The sequence below is a fragment of the Pundamilia nyererei genome, unplaced genomic scaffold, assembly GCF_000239375.1.
Source record: "Pundamilia nyererei isolate P.nyererei 1_Seehausen unplaced genomic scaffold, PunNye1.0 scaffold00390, whole genome shotgun sequence".
In the NCBI taxonomy this organism is placed as follows: Eukaryota; Metazoa; Chordata; class Actinopteri; order Cichliformes; family Cichlidae; genus Pundamilia; species Pundamilia nyererei.
In genome coordinates, this window is record NW_005187791.1 from 288,398 (window position 1) to 303,088 (window position 14,691).

Here is a 14,691-nt window from a genome sequence, read left to right on the forward strand (position 1 = left end):
AATTCAGCTAACAGGTGCTTCACCAGGAACTAGTTAAAGCTTAGTTTTCTGAAGTGGACGTACGTGAGATGCTCGTCTATATTCATGTGTATTAATGACAGTGAGTGAAAGCTGGCAAGCCCCCAGTTTAGAAAAGCACGAGCTGCAGCAGTAGATGTGCAGCCTTAAAGAGTATTTTAAGATTCTGAACATTTTCACAGTTTTGCAGTCTCTTATGAAGGGAAACTGAAGCCATTATGTTCTCCAAAGATGTCTCTGACCAAAACAGCGCCTTTTCTCCAACAAATCATGGGAGTTGACAGTCAGCTGCTACATCTGTTTGTGTTACAGCGGGACATTAATGTGGATTCATTCGAACTATTTCACTATTTCAGCACATCCTTAAATCGGATACTTGTGAGGTAAAAGTGCCTCTATCATCACGAAAAGCTTGAAAGCTGGTGATGTAAAAACTTCCACTACCCACCATTTGCCTACTGTCAGTGTAAAGCAATGCAAATATTTTAAAAGTGGCATACAGTCCAAAGTGGGGCACACCTACCACCATCAACTGCAGCTAACACAGCAATCAACAGGAGGTTTCTGGTGCAGCACCAACAATAACCAGCAAAGAGTTGCCAACTGGTAATAAACCAAGAGTGCACATTTTCCCCAAGGAACCACAGGTTATGAGGGTTTCACCCGCTGGTCGCTAGGCCCGTGTGGCTGACGCCTTAAATATTTAACAACAGCGGCATTTCTTCATCCTCATTTCAGGTTTTCTGAGCAGTTAGCCTTGTTTTAGAACCAAAGCCTTATTTTTTTCATCAAATTCAAACCCAAGTCTTATTGGACAAGAGAGCCTTTGAGGCTCTTTGACTGGATAAATGAGGCCTGGCACGCAATGGATGTGGTTGGAGACAGAAGCTGTCACAGATTGCTGACATCTTTTGTGATTACGCTCCGCTTCCTGTCAATCACCTGACACCCACGACACAAAATGAAGAGCGTTTGCTATGAAACAATCCCTCGAATACACTTCGCATTATAAACTTTGTCACATTTTGTAGCATTTGGTTTTAATAACAGACATCTAAGTAGGTATGAAGGGAAAAATAACTGAGGTCAATATATCATTGTTTTCTCAGTCGGTAGCAGGATCTGCTAATGTCTAGTTAATATTGCCTAAATTTATGCACTGTATTTCTCTGGCTACATCGATTTCTGTGCTTCTATAAATCAGATTTAAATATAAACTGAGAGTAAAGGCGTCCCACTGTCCTGATAGTTAATGATTTGCCATAAACCTAGTGGCACAGCATGATTATCGCCAACTGTGAGTGCGCACAGTGCATCTGCCAGGAATAACAGCGTTATTAAAGCTTTGTGAATATTTCAGCGGCCGATCTGGCCACTGCCTGAGGCTCCATTCAAATTTAGAAGTGTTGTATTCATTATGGGGCAATTTCCTCACAGTGCATTATGGGTAGATTCCCACAAGAGAGAAGAGAGTGGGAAAGGTGTGGGAAAGTGAAGGAAGAAAAAAGAGATGGGAGGGGGGGGTGGATGACTGCGCCTCCTCTGGTGGAGATGAAAAAAAAAAGCCCCATCTGCTCAATGGCTGCAGACTCCCAGCACAGCCACGCACAAACTACAGCTTGGGAGATTTCCATTGTTCCACTTTGTGGAGAGGGATAAAATGTTCTTCAGAGCTTCTTCAAAACTGCAAAAGAGAACATCAAAAGTGCAGCATTACGAAGTTCAATTTGCTTTTTCTCAGTATTTTCTTTAACCAGTTTTTCCACCAACATTATTCACTAAATCTGGGAACACGGCTACATCACCGCAACAAAAAAGAAACAGTTGGATAATCAGCCTGGTTGTAAGGAAGCCAACAGCTAGGCCAGATTATGCACATTGGCACAAAGTTGCAAACGCTGATTGGTTGCAACCATTGTGATGTGCCAGTAATGTTCTGGGTAAACATTTTAATAATTCTGACTATACAATGTTAGAAAAAAATTACCGTGAGAAATTCCTGGAGCCCAGACAGTTTTCTACAAAGGATCTGTCTACACAACAGCAGCAATGTCAGTCCTTTCAGTGTCTACCTGTGATTGAATCAAGCACAGTGCTCGGTGTATATGCATATGCATTTTGTCTGAAGCCATTTAAGTGGTTATGCAGATAAAAATGTTAAAAAGCAGAACTTAGGGTATATTTCTTGCACTTTTAGCAACTGGACTGATCAAAAAGACAGCGGATGATAAGCTGTCGTGGTCCTGAATCTAAAGACAATCAGTATACTGTGGCGTAGATGCAAATAGAAGCCAAAACAATTACTCACTGCAATTAATTTTAATCAAATTTGACTAATATACTATAAACAGGACTATCTGCATTCTCTCATCTCTGTAATAAAAAAATAATTATCTCACGGATTATCTGGCAGGTTATTAGCACATGCACAGTTGCTGTATCTGCATGATTCGTCAGATGCGTCTTCTGCAGACCGTTCTGTGCAAAGAAACAACACGAGAATACTCATTTTGTTTTATTTTCTTTCAATTTTCTCCTCATTTTGCCTCCATCTGTCAAACGACACTTTGAAGTTGTTTTCGGTTGCTTTTCAGAACAATAAGAAACAAAGCAGCGCATAATGGTTTGCCTGCAAAAAGCCTGTAATTCACTCAAAAAGTTTCACTTATTGCTCAAAAGAAAACATTTGTTTCCGTGAACAAGTCAGTGTCAGAACCTTGACAAATGTACCATCCTGTCAGTGCAACAGAGTTTAAGTGTGTGGTGGTTAGAGCCAATGCCAAAGCAAACAGGTCCTGGTTTCAACCCCAGGCTGGGCTTTCCGTGTTGAGGTTGCATGTTCTCTCTGTGCTTTTGTGGGCACAAATCCTCTAGCTTCCTCCCACAGTCCAAAAACATGTGTGGGTCAAGTGGTGTTTCTAAATTGGGTGAGCATAAATGTCTGTCAGACTGGCAACCCGTCTTTCCACCCCTTGACAGCTGGGGTGGACTCCAGCTCCCCTGCAGCTCTGAACTGGAAAATGGATGGATAGGGCTTTTCTGATGAGGGGTTTCGTCTTAAATTCTAACAGCAAGAAGTTACATATCACCTGTGTGTGGCAGAGCAACTATTAGACATCTTTCATTTTTGTTTTTTTCTTTTCAGCATCCCGATGACTTGGTCACATCAGGTCATGTTTGCAGAAAAACAAAATATGCAACTGGCTTAATCATTGTGCTTTAATGGACTTACCCAGAAGACGTCTGAGTACGGTCAACTGAGAAGGACATGAACTTTCATATGTGGAAAGTGTGGACTGCTCACAAGCATTTGCATTTAGTTCTAAGGAATGATAAGTTCCTGATGTTGGAGATAGTTTCTGATCTTTTGATTTCTGTTCTGAGGAATATACCAGCTTGTAGCTGATTAAAAGGACATGCTGGGTTTTTTTTTGCAGTTTTATTTCCCACGGTACATAACTGACCCAAATCTTGAGTTTGTGAGAAACCCTTGGCTGATTTTGCAGAATTACGAAGGGCCACAGGGTCAGCATCTGCCCTGGCATAACTGAGCTTGATGGAGCGTGCGACGCTCAAATCCCGTTCTCGGCACTCCGCTGCGTGATCAATACTTTTTTATCCCGCTGATCTGTGCCGTGTTCATTCCCCTGCAAAGCTCTCTCTCTCTTTCAGCAGTCAATCTGAGCTAAACGCTGCCAGCTGGGAGAGAGAGGGGGAAGCAAGTCCCAAGACACACATAGCAAACACACTTACCCATGTTAAAATAAATTCTACAGAAATGCCTACACAGATGGGGCGCACATGAGAGCGGATGCTCACACAGATGTAGAGCAAAACACACAAACTGTCAAAATCAGCTTGTTGCCAGTTTGCATCCAAACCACCACGGTTGACACTGACGCTTCCAAAAAGGGGACACGCCAAGAACAAAAATAATGAGCAGCATGAAGTTTAGGACCCCTGATTTATCTTCAGGCAGTCACGTCATTTGGAGCGTTTCATCGCACAATATGATGAAAGAACACTGTATTCCTCTGGGGCTATTTGGCATAATGAGGCGAGTGCAATTAACATGCACAGCACTAAAGGAGTTCATTTAAAAGCACCTGCCTTAAGCGTGCAGTGACACGATTTAAAGCCTGATGGCAGATAGTTCACTGACCTCATACCCAGTGTGAAAACTACTTAAACCGCTCTCCATTGTCTCCTATCGTCTCGTATTCAGAGGCAGGGTCACCTGTCCTGAGCCACCGTCTGCTGGCTCAGTGGAGCGCAGTCAAAGCTATTACTTTGAGTCTTGTTCCACCAAAATGTAAAATGGCCCCTCTGGCCAGAAGTGCGGTGCCATTGGAGTGAATGGCTCAGCGGTTACGCAACCAACTTGGCTAATGTCACTTTCCCTGAGACGTCAAAGAAGTCAGTGGCCCTCCCCTGGCCCATTCGCCTCTCCTCCAACTCGCCCTCCTCCCCCTCGATGTGATCATGAAGATTCACTTTCAGCCGCCTCAGGGACTCTGCACGTTAAGTCTGTGTGTGGCACAAAGGCACCACTGAGCATGAACTTTAAAACATGAGCTACAAGTCTCATTTAGTATAACACAAAAGCACGTTCTGCGGTGGCTGACTTCACATAGTTACATCTCTTATACATATAAAAAGAAAAGGCTACGAGATGAATCGTACATAAAAAAGCAGGACTGAGACTCTTGCCTGAAATCGAGCCACAGAATGACCTACACGTAACTCAGGCGAGTCACTTGTTGATGTCAGCTGTGGCTAATGATCACAAGCGCTAATCGGCGTCAGGAATTTTATTAGGTATGGATGAGAGAAGCAGATTGGACATCAGTGGGTGATGGACGGGGGCCAGAGGAGGTTGGCATCACTCAGGAACAAGACATGCTGCGCCAACCTGCCACTTGCTGCTAGTCATATACTCACTGCAGTCTGGGATTCAAACATAGATGCAGTGTTGGAGGGTGATGTGTTCAGATTACAGTTTTTTTGGTTCCAAATTCTAGCAATCTGTTGCTTCTTGCTAGGGCAACACAGTTATAGACATCAACAGTTTGGGTGTAATTTTGTTTTTAATTTGTCCTCAGTTAGAATGTTAGAATTAGCGGATAATGTTGGTTAATGTTGGCATGATTGTGAGGCTAATGCGAGCTAAGAGGTCCGTCTTCCACAGTAGGAAGTAGCTAGCTGTCTTAGAAAGGCCTGCACCTTCACTAATATTTACACACCACTTTGCATTCATTCATTCATTCTAATTAATCTGTGGTTCTCTTTCACAGTCTGTCTTTTGACCCCTCATCTCAGACCAATTGTACCAGATGGCTGCCACTCACTGCTTCAAGTGTTTGCTCATAGAGGGTCGTGTGATTGTTGGGGTTTTCTATCTATTATTGTAGGATCTTTACTTTAAAATATAAAGCGCCTTGAAGCAACTGTTGTTCTGATTTGGTGCTGGTTAACTAAAATTGAACTGAACTGGTGTTTGTGGAAGAACTGGCCCTAGTAGGACCTCATCCAGAGAAGTTCTGGGGGATAACAAGGTATTTAATGCGAGGTAGGTAGCGCACTTTAGAGTAAGAAGAAAAGCTAAGAATGGCAGGATGTATACTGTCAAACATCACCATGAAAAACATAATATTCAAGATGCAGTCGGAACAACAAAAACAGTGCAACCATGATGATGATGATAATGAATTTTAGGGTGTTTCCGTACAGGTTTTTGGGGCAACAAATTCAACTGTGACTCCCAAGATCCATTTTAGGAAGCAAACATGGCATTTACTTAAAAGACCAGTTTACAGAATAGTTGCAGACAAACTGTCTGATGACCAATTTTATATGACACATGGGAGGACGGCTCCATGCTTGTTTATGCCAAATTCTGATCCTACCATCTGAATGCTGCAGCAAAATTTGAAAGTCATCAGACCAGCCAACATTTTTCCAAACATCTGTTTTTAGGAGTGACACCCAGCGTGGTCTTCTGCTGCTGTAGACCAAAATTGTGCATTCAAAAATGAAATGCTCTTCTACATGCCTTGGTTGTAACAAGTGGCTATTTGAGTTACCTATTGCCTTCCAATCAGCTTGAAGCAGTCTGGCCATTGCCCTCTGACCTCTGGCATCAACAAGACATTTTCATCCAGACACCTGCTGCTCACTGGATATTCTCTCTTTTTCTGGCCATAAACCCCAGAGAGGTTTTGTGGGAAAATCTCACCAGATCAGCAGTTTCTGAAATACTCAGACCAGCCTGTCTGGCACCAACCACGCTCAAAGCCACATAAATCACCTTCCCCCAAGTGCTAACTTCATAGTCATGTAAACTGTTTCTGAATGCATTAACTTGATGTCATATGATTGGCTGAATGAAATTATGGCACATTCTCAAGTTTAGTTTAGTCATTTTGGGCAAATTTACACGCTGATGTAGAAAAATCTCCTGAATCGCCTGATGTCCATATTTTAATAATTAATAAGACTGGACCTGCCACTGTAAGTCACACAATAAAAACTAAGCTGAAATGAGTTAACCCACTCCAGAAACCAAGTGAAATTAAACTAACAATATCAAAACTCTGTTGACATGTTGTAAAACACCATGCTTTCTTTTTAAAACTCCTTTGTGACGCAGCGAATACAAAGATTCCTTTTAAGGTGAGAAACAAAAGGCTCTTTTAAAGGGAGTTTCCTCAGTGCAGCGCGCTTTCATGCAGACAATAAATAGCAAGGCACTCTAACACGACATAGTCCTTGTTTTGTGTGTACACACAGAGATCAGAGCCAAATAAAAAAAACGTGACCACAGTGCAGGGACCGAGAGTAAGAGCACAATGGTGCACCACACGGTCTCGCCCACATGTGTGTACAAAAATAGAGCTTTTCCTTTAGTGCAAGCGAAGCACTGACACAGACATTCCCCTCAACCACTCCTGGTCATTGACACGTAAACAAATACAAGCGCACACACAGACACACACACACACATATCCAGATGGAGGCTGACAGCATGCTTTGGGCAAATGGCTTCAAATGAGGAACACATGAGCCTCTCTCTGTGTGACGGCTTTCACATGCTCCCACAACCTCACACACCTCCGGGGCGGGAGGAGGATAGGCGAAGGGTGTGTGCGCATTAGTGTAAATGTGGGAATGAGAGAGAGGGAAAAGGACAAGACAAAGAGGAGAAGAGAGGAGACAGAAGAAGCAGAGGAGAGAAGCAGAAAAAAAATTAATGACAAATTAATCGGTGGGAACAGTGAAGATGCCAGAGCACGTGGGGTCAGATTTGTCAGAGGGATTTTGAAAGCATGTAAAGACAGAATCACAAGTGTAGTTTGTGTTTTGCACAGAAAAAAAAAGATTTTCCTTTAGTTTTGCTGATTCCTTGCATGCAACATTGACCTGATAGCACAGCAAATCACCGGCTACATAAAAATGCATGTAAAATCATCCATTTATGGATATTTTGAAGCCTCAACTTTGGCATCTTTGACTATCTTGAGAGGATCTGACTGAGAAACCAAGCACACAGGACGCTTCTGTGACAGAGAATCACACGGTAGCCCGATCTGAAAGCAAATGCTGCGATATTGTCTATATGACTAAAATGGGACCATATTTTCATGTGTCGCCAAATACAGAGTTTAAACTGGTGATAGAGACCATAACCCCATAAGGAACATTCCTGCTGTGACATTAAATCAAGTGGGAAAAAGAGTCATCTTCCCATGCACTTCTATTCTTTTTTTGCAACCAGAGGAGTCGCCCCCTGCTGGCCATTAGAAAGAATGAAGGTTTAAGGCACTAGCAAATAAGATTTCACTTTTTAAAAGACAAACTATACTTCTTAAGTTTTTCTTATTTGTCTTTGATGCTTATCTATATAAATAAATAAAGCCTTGAATCACTATTAATGTAACTTGTCCTTGTTTTAACCCTGTAAAGCCTGAACTATGAAATAAACTTGCGCATTTACTGAACTTTCTGACAAATTTAAAGTCATACTGATGATGTAGAGGTCTCAAAAATTCATATTAAATATGATGCAGTTGGTGTTACAGGTTCATATAATATTTTTGGCATTTATGAACAAACAGATTAAAAGTTCACAAGGACATAACTACATATAGTTGATGTGTGGGAGCTTTTTTCTTTTTTGTCTGCCATAAAAAGCAAGTGAAGGGAGTAAAAGCCTTAGTGAGAGGAGGCTGTTTGTAACAAAGTCGAGTAGGAGACCGATTCCAGCTCAGGCGAGTCTGTGCATTCGAGTAGACGTGGGTGTGTGAGAGAAAGAGCGAGGTTTGCATTTGGCCGGACTGTTAGGTGTCAGCTCCCAGTTTAATGGTGACTGAAACACTGTGTCAAAGCACCGATAAAGGAAGCAGCACCTGTAAGCATGGCTTACACCAACACGTCTCAAAAAATATTCATATCAATGTAACTTTGGTATATAGTGACATGAACTTTATCTAATTTCTACTTTGCAAGAGAGAAAAATATTGGGATGCTCCACAAAGCCGCTGAAGATAAATGCGTGTAGGCCGAGTGATGAATTTACCAGTTTCCTGCCCTGAAGACAAATATAAGCGCTGAATAATGAGTGGCTTTCTGGTAAATCTTACTCCTTCACAAGTGTGGAGAGGAAGCTTCTTAAGATTTATGTGTATGTGTGGGTGTGTGTGTGTGTGTGTGTGGCAGCAGAGCTTTGATTTGGTCTGTAAAGTGGATTACAAGGCAGAAAAAGACTGAACACAGGCGGCATGCTCCTTCAAAAAAGGAGCAAAAATCTCCATTGGACGTATATTTACTTGGCAAATAAATCCTCTGTTGGTGCTTTACATCCACACACAAATAAAAAATGAGAGGTCAAGAGGGGAGCCCAAACTTTTTAATATGACATTAAAGAATAGCTTGATTGAGATGTAGTAAAGACAGCTGGGGAGAGAAACTACACCGATATTCACGAGAAGCACAAACCAAATGTCAGCAGGGAGGACAGCCCCGCCCGGCTCCTCACCGCCGCCTCACCTGATTGAGGATCATCAAACAGAGGTTGGCCTTTAAATTCAAGGTGTCAGCCTGGGCTCAGCTGGACTGTAGCACTGAAGCTTTTTTTTCTCCAGTGACCCCTGTCTGCCCCCCTTCACCCCCCCAAACATATACACGTATAAGGCCAGGATGTCATCATACCTCACAGTGGTTATTTTCCTCTTTGTGCAACCTTGCTGTCACTTTATGAATAAAACTGAAGCACATTTGCAGATTGTTACTTTTGTGATGTAAAAATGTGTTAAAAATGAGCAAATTGGCATTACTGGCACTGCCTTTACTTGGTGCCGGATCCATACAAAAAATTTGCAGTATCACACAGTCTCTGATTGGATGCCCGGTCGATGGTCTTAGAAACCAGTTCTTACTGCATCCTGGATGAGCTTAGTGCAGCAAAGCAGCTCTCTACCTGCAGCAGGGCCCGCTTAGACTGACTTTTCAGCTCAAAGAAGACTCCTAGAGCAGAAAGAAAACTAGTTATGGAGTCTGTCGACCATGGGGCGAGAGATTCTCTAGGAAACATGTGACAGGAAGGGCCAGGACTGGTTGTTTAGCGGAAACAGAACTTTCAAAATAAGAGTGAAAGGATTGAAGTGAATTGATTTGATTTAAAATAAATTTTATTTTTTCCTAAAATGAGCTGTCAAATCTGGAGAGATTCTCACTGGCCTGGATTCTAGGCAAGAAAAGGAGCGTTTTGAAATTCACAAAGACATGCAGACCCTTCAGTCTGCTTTAGCGCGAGAGGCTTGTAAGATTCAGAATTTTTAAATGCAGGTGCGGGTAAGACAGCAGAAAGCAAAAAAATTAAAAAACAAAGCCTGATTAAGAGGAACTCGCTTTGTGCTTCAGAAGCTGCAGCAGCAGCTCTGCCCTTCCATGCAGAAAATTCGACTAAACCTGTATCCTTCCAGACAATGATGTAATCTCTTACGGTTCTGATCTGAACATCATAACCAAAGACGGCGAGCCGGCACTGGGTTATGTAAGAGCAGGCCTGCACACACACACAAGCAGGGGAGGGAAGGACGGTGTGTGTGTGTGTGTGTGTGTGTGTGTGTGTGTGTGTGTGTGTGTGTGTGTGTGTGTGTGTGTGTGAACAGGCCAAGCATTTACAACAAAGGGCAGGACAGAAGCAGCAAGTTGAAATGCGCTCAGGGGCACTTTCAAGCGCTTAAAGCCGCTTCAGGGAGTCGCATTAAAGGTAAAAAAACGTTTTTAAAAAAGAGATGCTTGCTTTCGCTAATCAAACTGTCTCAGCCTAATGAAATCTGATATAATTGCACCTCAGAGAGCATAGATGATGTCTTGTTATCTGAGCTCAGAGCACCTCAACGCACAAACACACACGCACAGATTAGAGATTATAGGAAGCAATCAAGCAAAAGGATCAATCCGAACCCACCCAAACACCACCCGCCACCCACCCCCTGATTATAAACCACGTCTGTGTTCTGTGTTCATTTTCCAGTTTGTAATTACTCTCAGCGAAATGTCACACAGAGACCCTGCAGACAGACACAATGAAGGTTCAATTAAGAACAAGACTGTTTGCCATGATTGGCTAATGGAGCTGAAGCTAAGGGAACATGTAGCTAATGGAAGCAAGTAATGTGAAGAGAAATAATCCAAAGTATGTGCTAAAATATCATACTTATGACTCAGTTCACTTATAATATTCTAAGAATAACCAAAACTAGACACACCATGAAAGCCAGCTGCTTCACTGCTTCCTGTCTTCATGCTAAACGCTAACTGACAGACTTGACTTTGGCAAGAAAGTTAAAAAAAATTATATCTAACTACACATCCTCTAAAGTACAGAACTTTTGAGCATGAAACTCAAAATATTTACATTATGGACAGATTTTTAAATTGTAATGTTTTCACTTTGTCTCTGTTTGTCACAGAAATGATCCTAAAGACATACATACTGTATATAAAAGATGGACTTTGGTTAGCATAGTTTTGGAACGGATGAGAAATGGGTGGGTTTAACTCAGGCTCAGAAGGATGCTGTGTGCTCATTCAATAGTAACTTGTCAGTCACAATGTAGAACCCACTCAAACATATCCTTCTTGGTCATCTCTTTGGACAAAAATAAGGGGCTAATTTAAAAAATGAGCATTATGCTGTATTCAATAAAACTTTAAATTAGTGCTTGAGCCCATAAACTCATGAGAAAAAAATTTCCTGAGGTCACAGATCAAGGCAACAAACGGCAGTTTCCCTTTTGCCTTTTATACAATTGGAATTCCATCAGAGCCGCCCTCTGCTGGCCGTTAGAGAGAATGCAGGTTTAAGACACTTCGTAAATCTGTCTTTTATGTACAGGTGGAAACGTCTGCTATAATAAGAACTATCACAAAGATGCTGTTCGAGCTATTTGGCGGGAGGTGGCTGTCTCCATTGGGGTGGAGGCCCCCATTGCTTTTGCGGTGTATTCTATTAGGTAGCACTTAGCATTCATTTAGATTTTCACGAAATGTGTCCATGACATTGAGTGGATGTTACAATGAAAAAAGTGTAAGCCTCTACAAAGAGAAAAAACTCTACTTTCTGTTGCTCTTGCTACAATTTCCTGTTACCCACGGTGCCACAATGGATGTAACCGCAATCAGCTGACATAAGCAGTTCTTTAATCAGTCGTTTAAAACTAAACACGAAGAATCCGCTGCAGAAATAGGAACCCAAGCATCACAATTTAAGCACAAATCCTGCCTTGAGCCTCCGACTGTGACACCAAGCATCTGGGATTGTTTAAGTGTTTACTCCAAACTTCGTACATGTGCTTCCTGATTCAGAAATGCTGGCACACACGGACACAAGCGCCTTACACGACAGCGCTCGCCTTGTTGCCCCAACTTTAAGTCTTCAGCTTCTTAAGGGATGCTACAAGCTTATGGTCACATTCCAGATGTCAAAGGCACACACAAATGATTACACCAACAAATAGGCCATCCTCCAATCTGGTCTATTTTGGGCCACTGGTGTAGGTGGACTTGGTTGCGCAACATCACACCTGGAGCACAGCAGCGAGGCTGCAGAACTGGGAGAAAGCAGCTGTGTTATAATTTCGCTAATTCAGAAAATAGTCATTAATGAATTCAAGGGCTCAATCGATAGCTATAAATATGGCTCTCTATCTTTAGAGGCCTTTATAGAGGCTTCGCCCACTCTCTCAGCTGAAGTCACACAAAAGGCTCTCATTGGACATGGGCGTGCGCGTGACAGGATGCCTTGGGAGAAGATGATGTAATATCTTTTTGAAACATCACTGTTGAGGGACACCCCACACTTTTGAACTTTACGTCACAGACAAACGGTGACCCAGCAATATCACCGAGACAGGACCAAGGAATAAAACAGAGTTCCAGCAAAACCACATAAACTTACTGACAGAGTATGTGCTTCTAGTTTGATTTCCAACTAGGAATAAAGATTTCCTTCCAAACTTACTGAATCCAATCTAATACTAAAAGTACAAATGTAAATATTTGCTTCCAATCTAGTCATTTTTAGCCGGTTTTATACATGCTGCAGAAATATATTTATGTTTTCAAGCATAAACACTTCATTTTAAGATGGGTTCACACACAACTGTGAATGCAATCTGCAGAAGACACTGCATGGCGCTGTGAGGTGAGTGTCTGTGCGAAGCCCTCTGGGCGTATGCACTCTGACTTGGTGTCACCTATCCTCCTCTCTAAGGAGGCCTAAGGGCAGGATGTCTGATCAGCTGAAACACAACCCTTCCCCAGGTGTAAACATAAAAAAAAGGTGTTTAGCTTTAAAACACCCATCACTGACTAAATTACGACTTACACCTCAGACTGTTTGTGCTGCACATTCACATTTTAGTAAGTCTATAATCACCACAGCCTGTTTTCAGCTGCCCCCAAACTGCAGGATGTGATTTTTACTACCAGGCCACAACGAAAACAAATCAGTCACATCCACTCTGTATGGACGTCGAGTCCTCCGACGCACAAAGAAACGCCTACACAGAGTCAGTATGAGCAACAGTTTGAGCACGATTTTGAGGGAAAAATATCTAATTGCTTGCTTGTCTTTGACAGGTGACAGGCTGTTTGCACATTTGCGCCTGTAAATTCATTCCATGTGCATGTAAAGGTCTAAATGTATTTCAACCACTGATGGTGTGACATACATTGTTGCATTTTCATTGTATTATATAAAAACGAGCATGGCGCAGGGGTCCAAATCGGCATGCGTGCATCACACAGAGGCTCTGTTTCGAGTGCGCCTGGGTTCTAAATGATGGACGCGACCATCTTTTTGCGCCAACAGGATCATTGATTGTTTCGTAGCCTCCGGTTCGTCTAATAAAAGCTGATTTTTTAATTATTTTTTTTAAAACAACAACAAATAAGAATCTCTTCTATAATCGATTAGCCGCGCTCCTGACAGTTCAGCCCTTATGGAGACCGCCGATAACAATCAAAGCGGCTGCGGCGGGAGGATCCACCTGGCGGAAAACAATAATGCAGCCGTGCACGGCGCGCGGCCCCGTTATCAGCCGCTCATTAGGCAGGAATGAGCTCACGATCGTGCAGCAACGCAAAAGCAAATTGGCATTAATGCATGCTCCATAAAACCAGAACGAGCAACCTTCCCGAGCGCATCAAGCCGCCCACCCCCTCATTGTCTCCCCCCTGCATCCGTCTCCCCCCCCCCCCACGCACACACATTCTTTGAAATCGCAAACCAAGACGTTAAATTGCGCTCGAAACCGCGCGAAATAATCTCGATCACCATATTCCCACGTCGCCAAATCGCCCTCAAATAGGTGTGCGGCCGCAGAACAAAAAAAGCCATGCTATTGTGTCGCGCGCAAGCGAGAAAGCCATTGCAAGTAGGTTAAACCCGCTCGCGCTGGCGCAGACGCAAATGTCTCCAAAGACAGGGGGAAAAAATGCCAAAAACGCGCAAATGCCAGCTGCGGATTGAGCGTACCTTTGCTCTCCTGCCCCTCGTCCTGAGTCTCCTCTGCGTTGGACTCCATGGCAGGCTTTGTCCCGTCCATTATTTTAGGGGAATATAGTCTCCTTGCAGGCTACTTGCACTTGTACCTTACAGTGTGTGGATGATGGAGCCTATCCTGGTGACTGGATGCTCTCTCTCTCTCTCTCCCCCTCTCTCTCGTACACACCCTCCCTCTCTCTCCCCCGCTATCTCTCCTTCTCTCTGTTTAAGCTCGCCACCGTCTCTCTGTCTATATCAACAATTCAGTTTCGAAATGCAAATGCACACGCATCGGTGTTACAGAACAATGCCCCCAAAATGATGGCTGCCGACTCCCTTTTTGGCGCCCAAAATCATCCTCATGATGTAAATTACTCTCTAAATATATTTTGGTGACATGTTATTGCAAAAAAAAAAAAATTAATAATAATAATAAAATCTTGTCAGACTGTTTCATCTGTGGATTCCTGTGATTTTGATTTGTTTTATTGTTTGCTTGGATAAGGACAAAATGTGCAGGTGATTTCAATATGCAAACTCACGAGTAACCATGCAACCACAACCACACACACACACACACACACACACACACACACACACACACACACACACACACACAC

General features: G+C 42.8%; 1 protein-coding gene across 2 annotated transcripts in view; it reads right to left on the bottom strand.

The window, feature by feature from the left end:
- The window catches only part of LOC102202663 (neuronal membrane glycoprotein M6-b-like), a 47,804-nt gene that overhangs the window by 15,340 nt on the left and 17,773 nt on the right, over positions 1 to 14,691 (bottom strand). Inside the window, exon 1 of one of the 2 annotated variants that reach the window (XM_005752910.2) lies at positions 14,063 to 14,240. The exons of the other annotated variant lie outside the window; for it this stretch is intronic. Coding sequence (XP_005752967.1) covers positions 14,063 to 14,132 — 70 coding nt within the window. The 5' untranslated portion in view covers positions 14,133 to 14,240. Of the gene's footprint in view, positions 1 to 14,062; positions 14,241 to 14,691 lie in introns of those variants that run through there. 2 annotated transcript variants of the gene reach the window in all.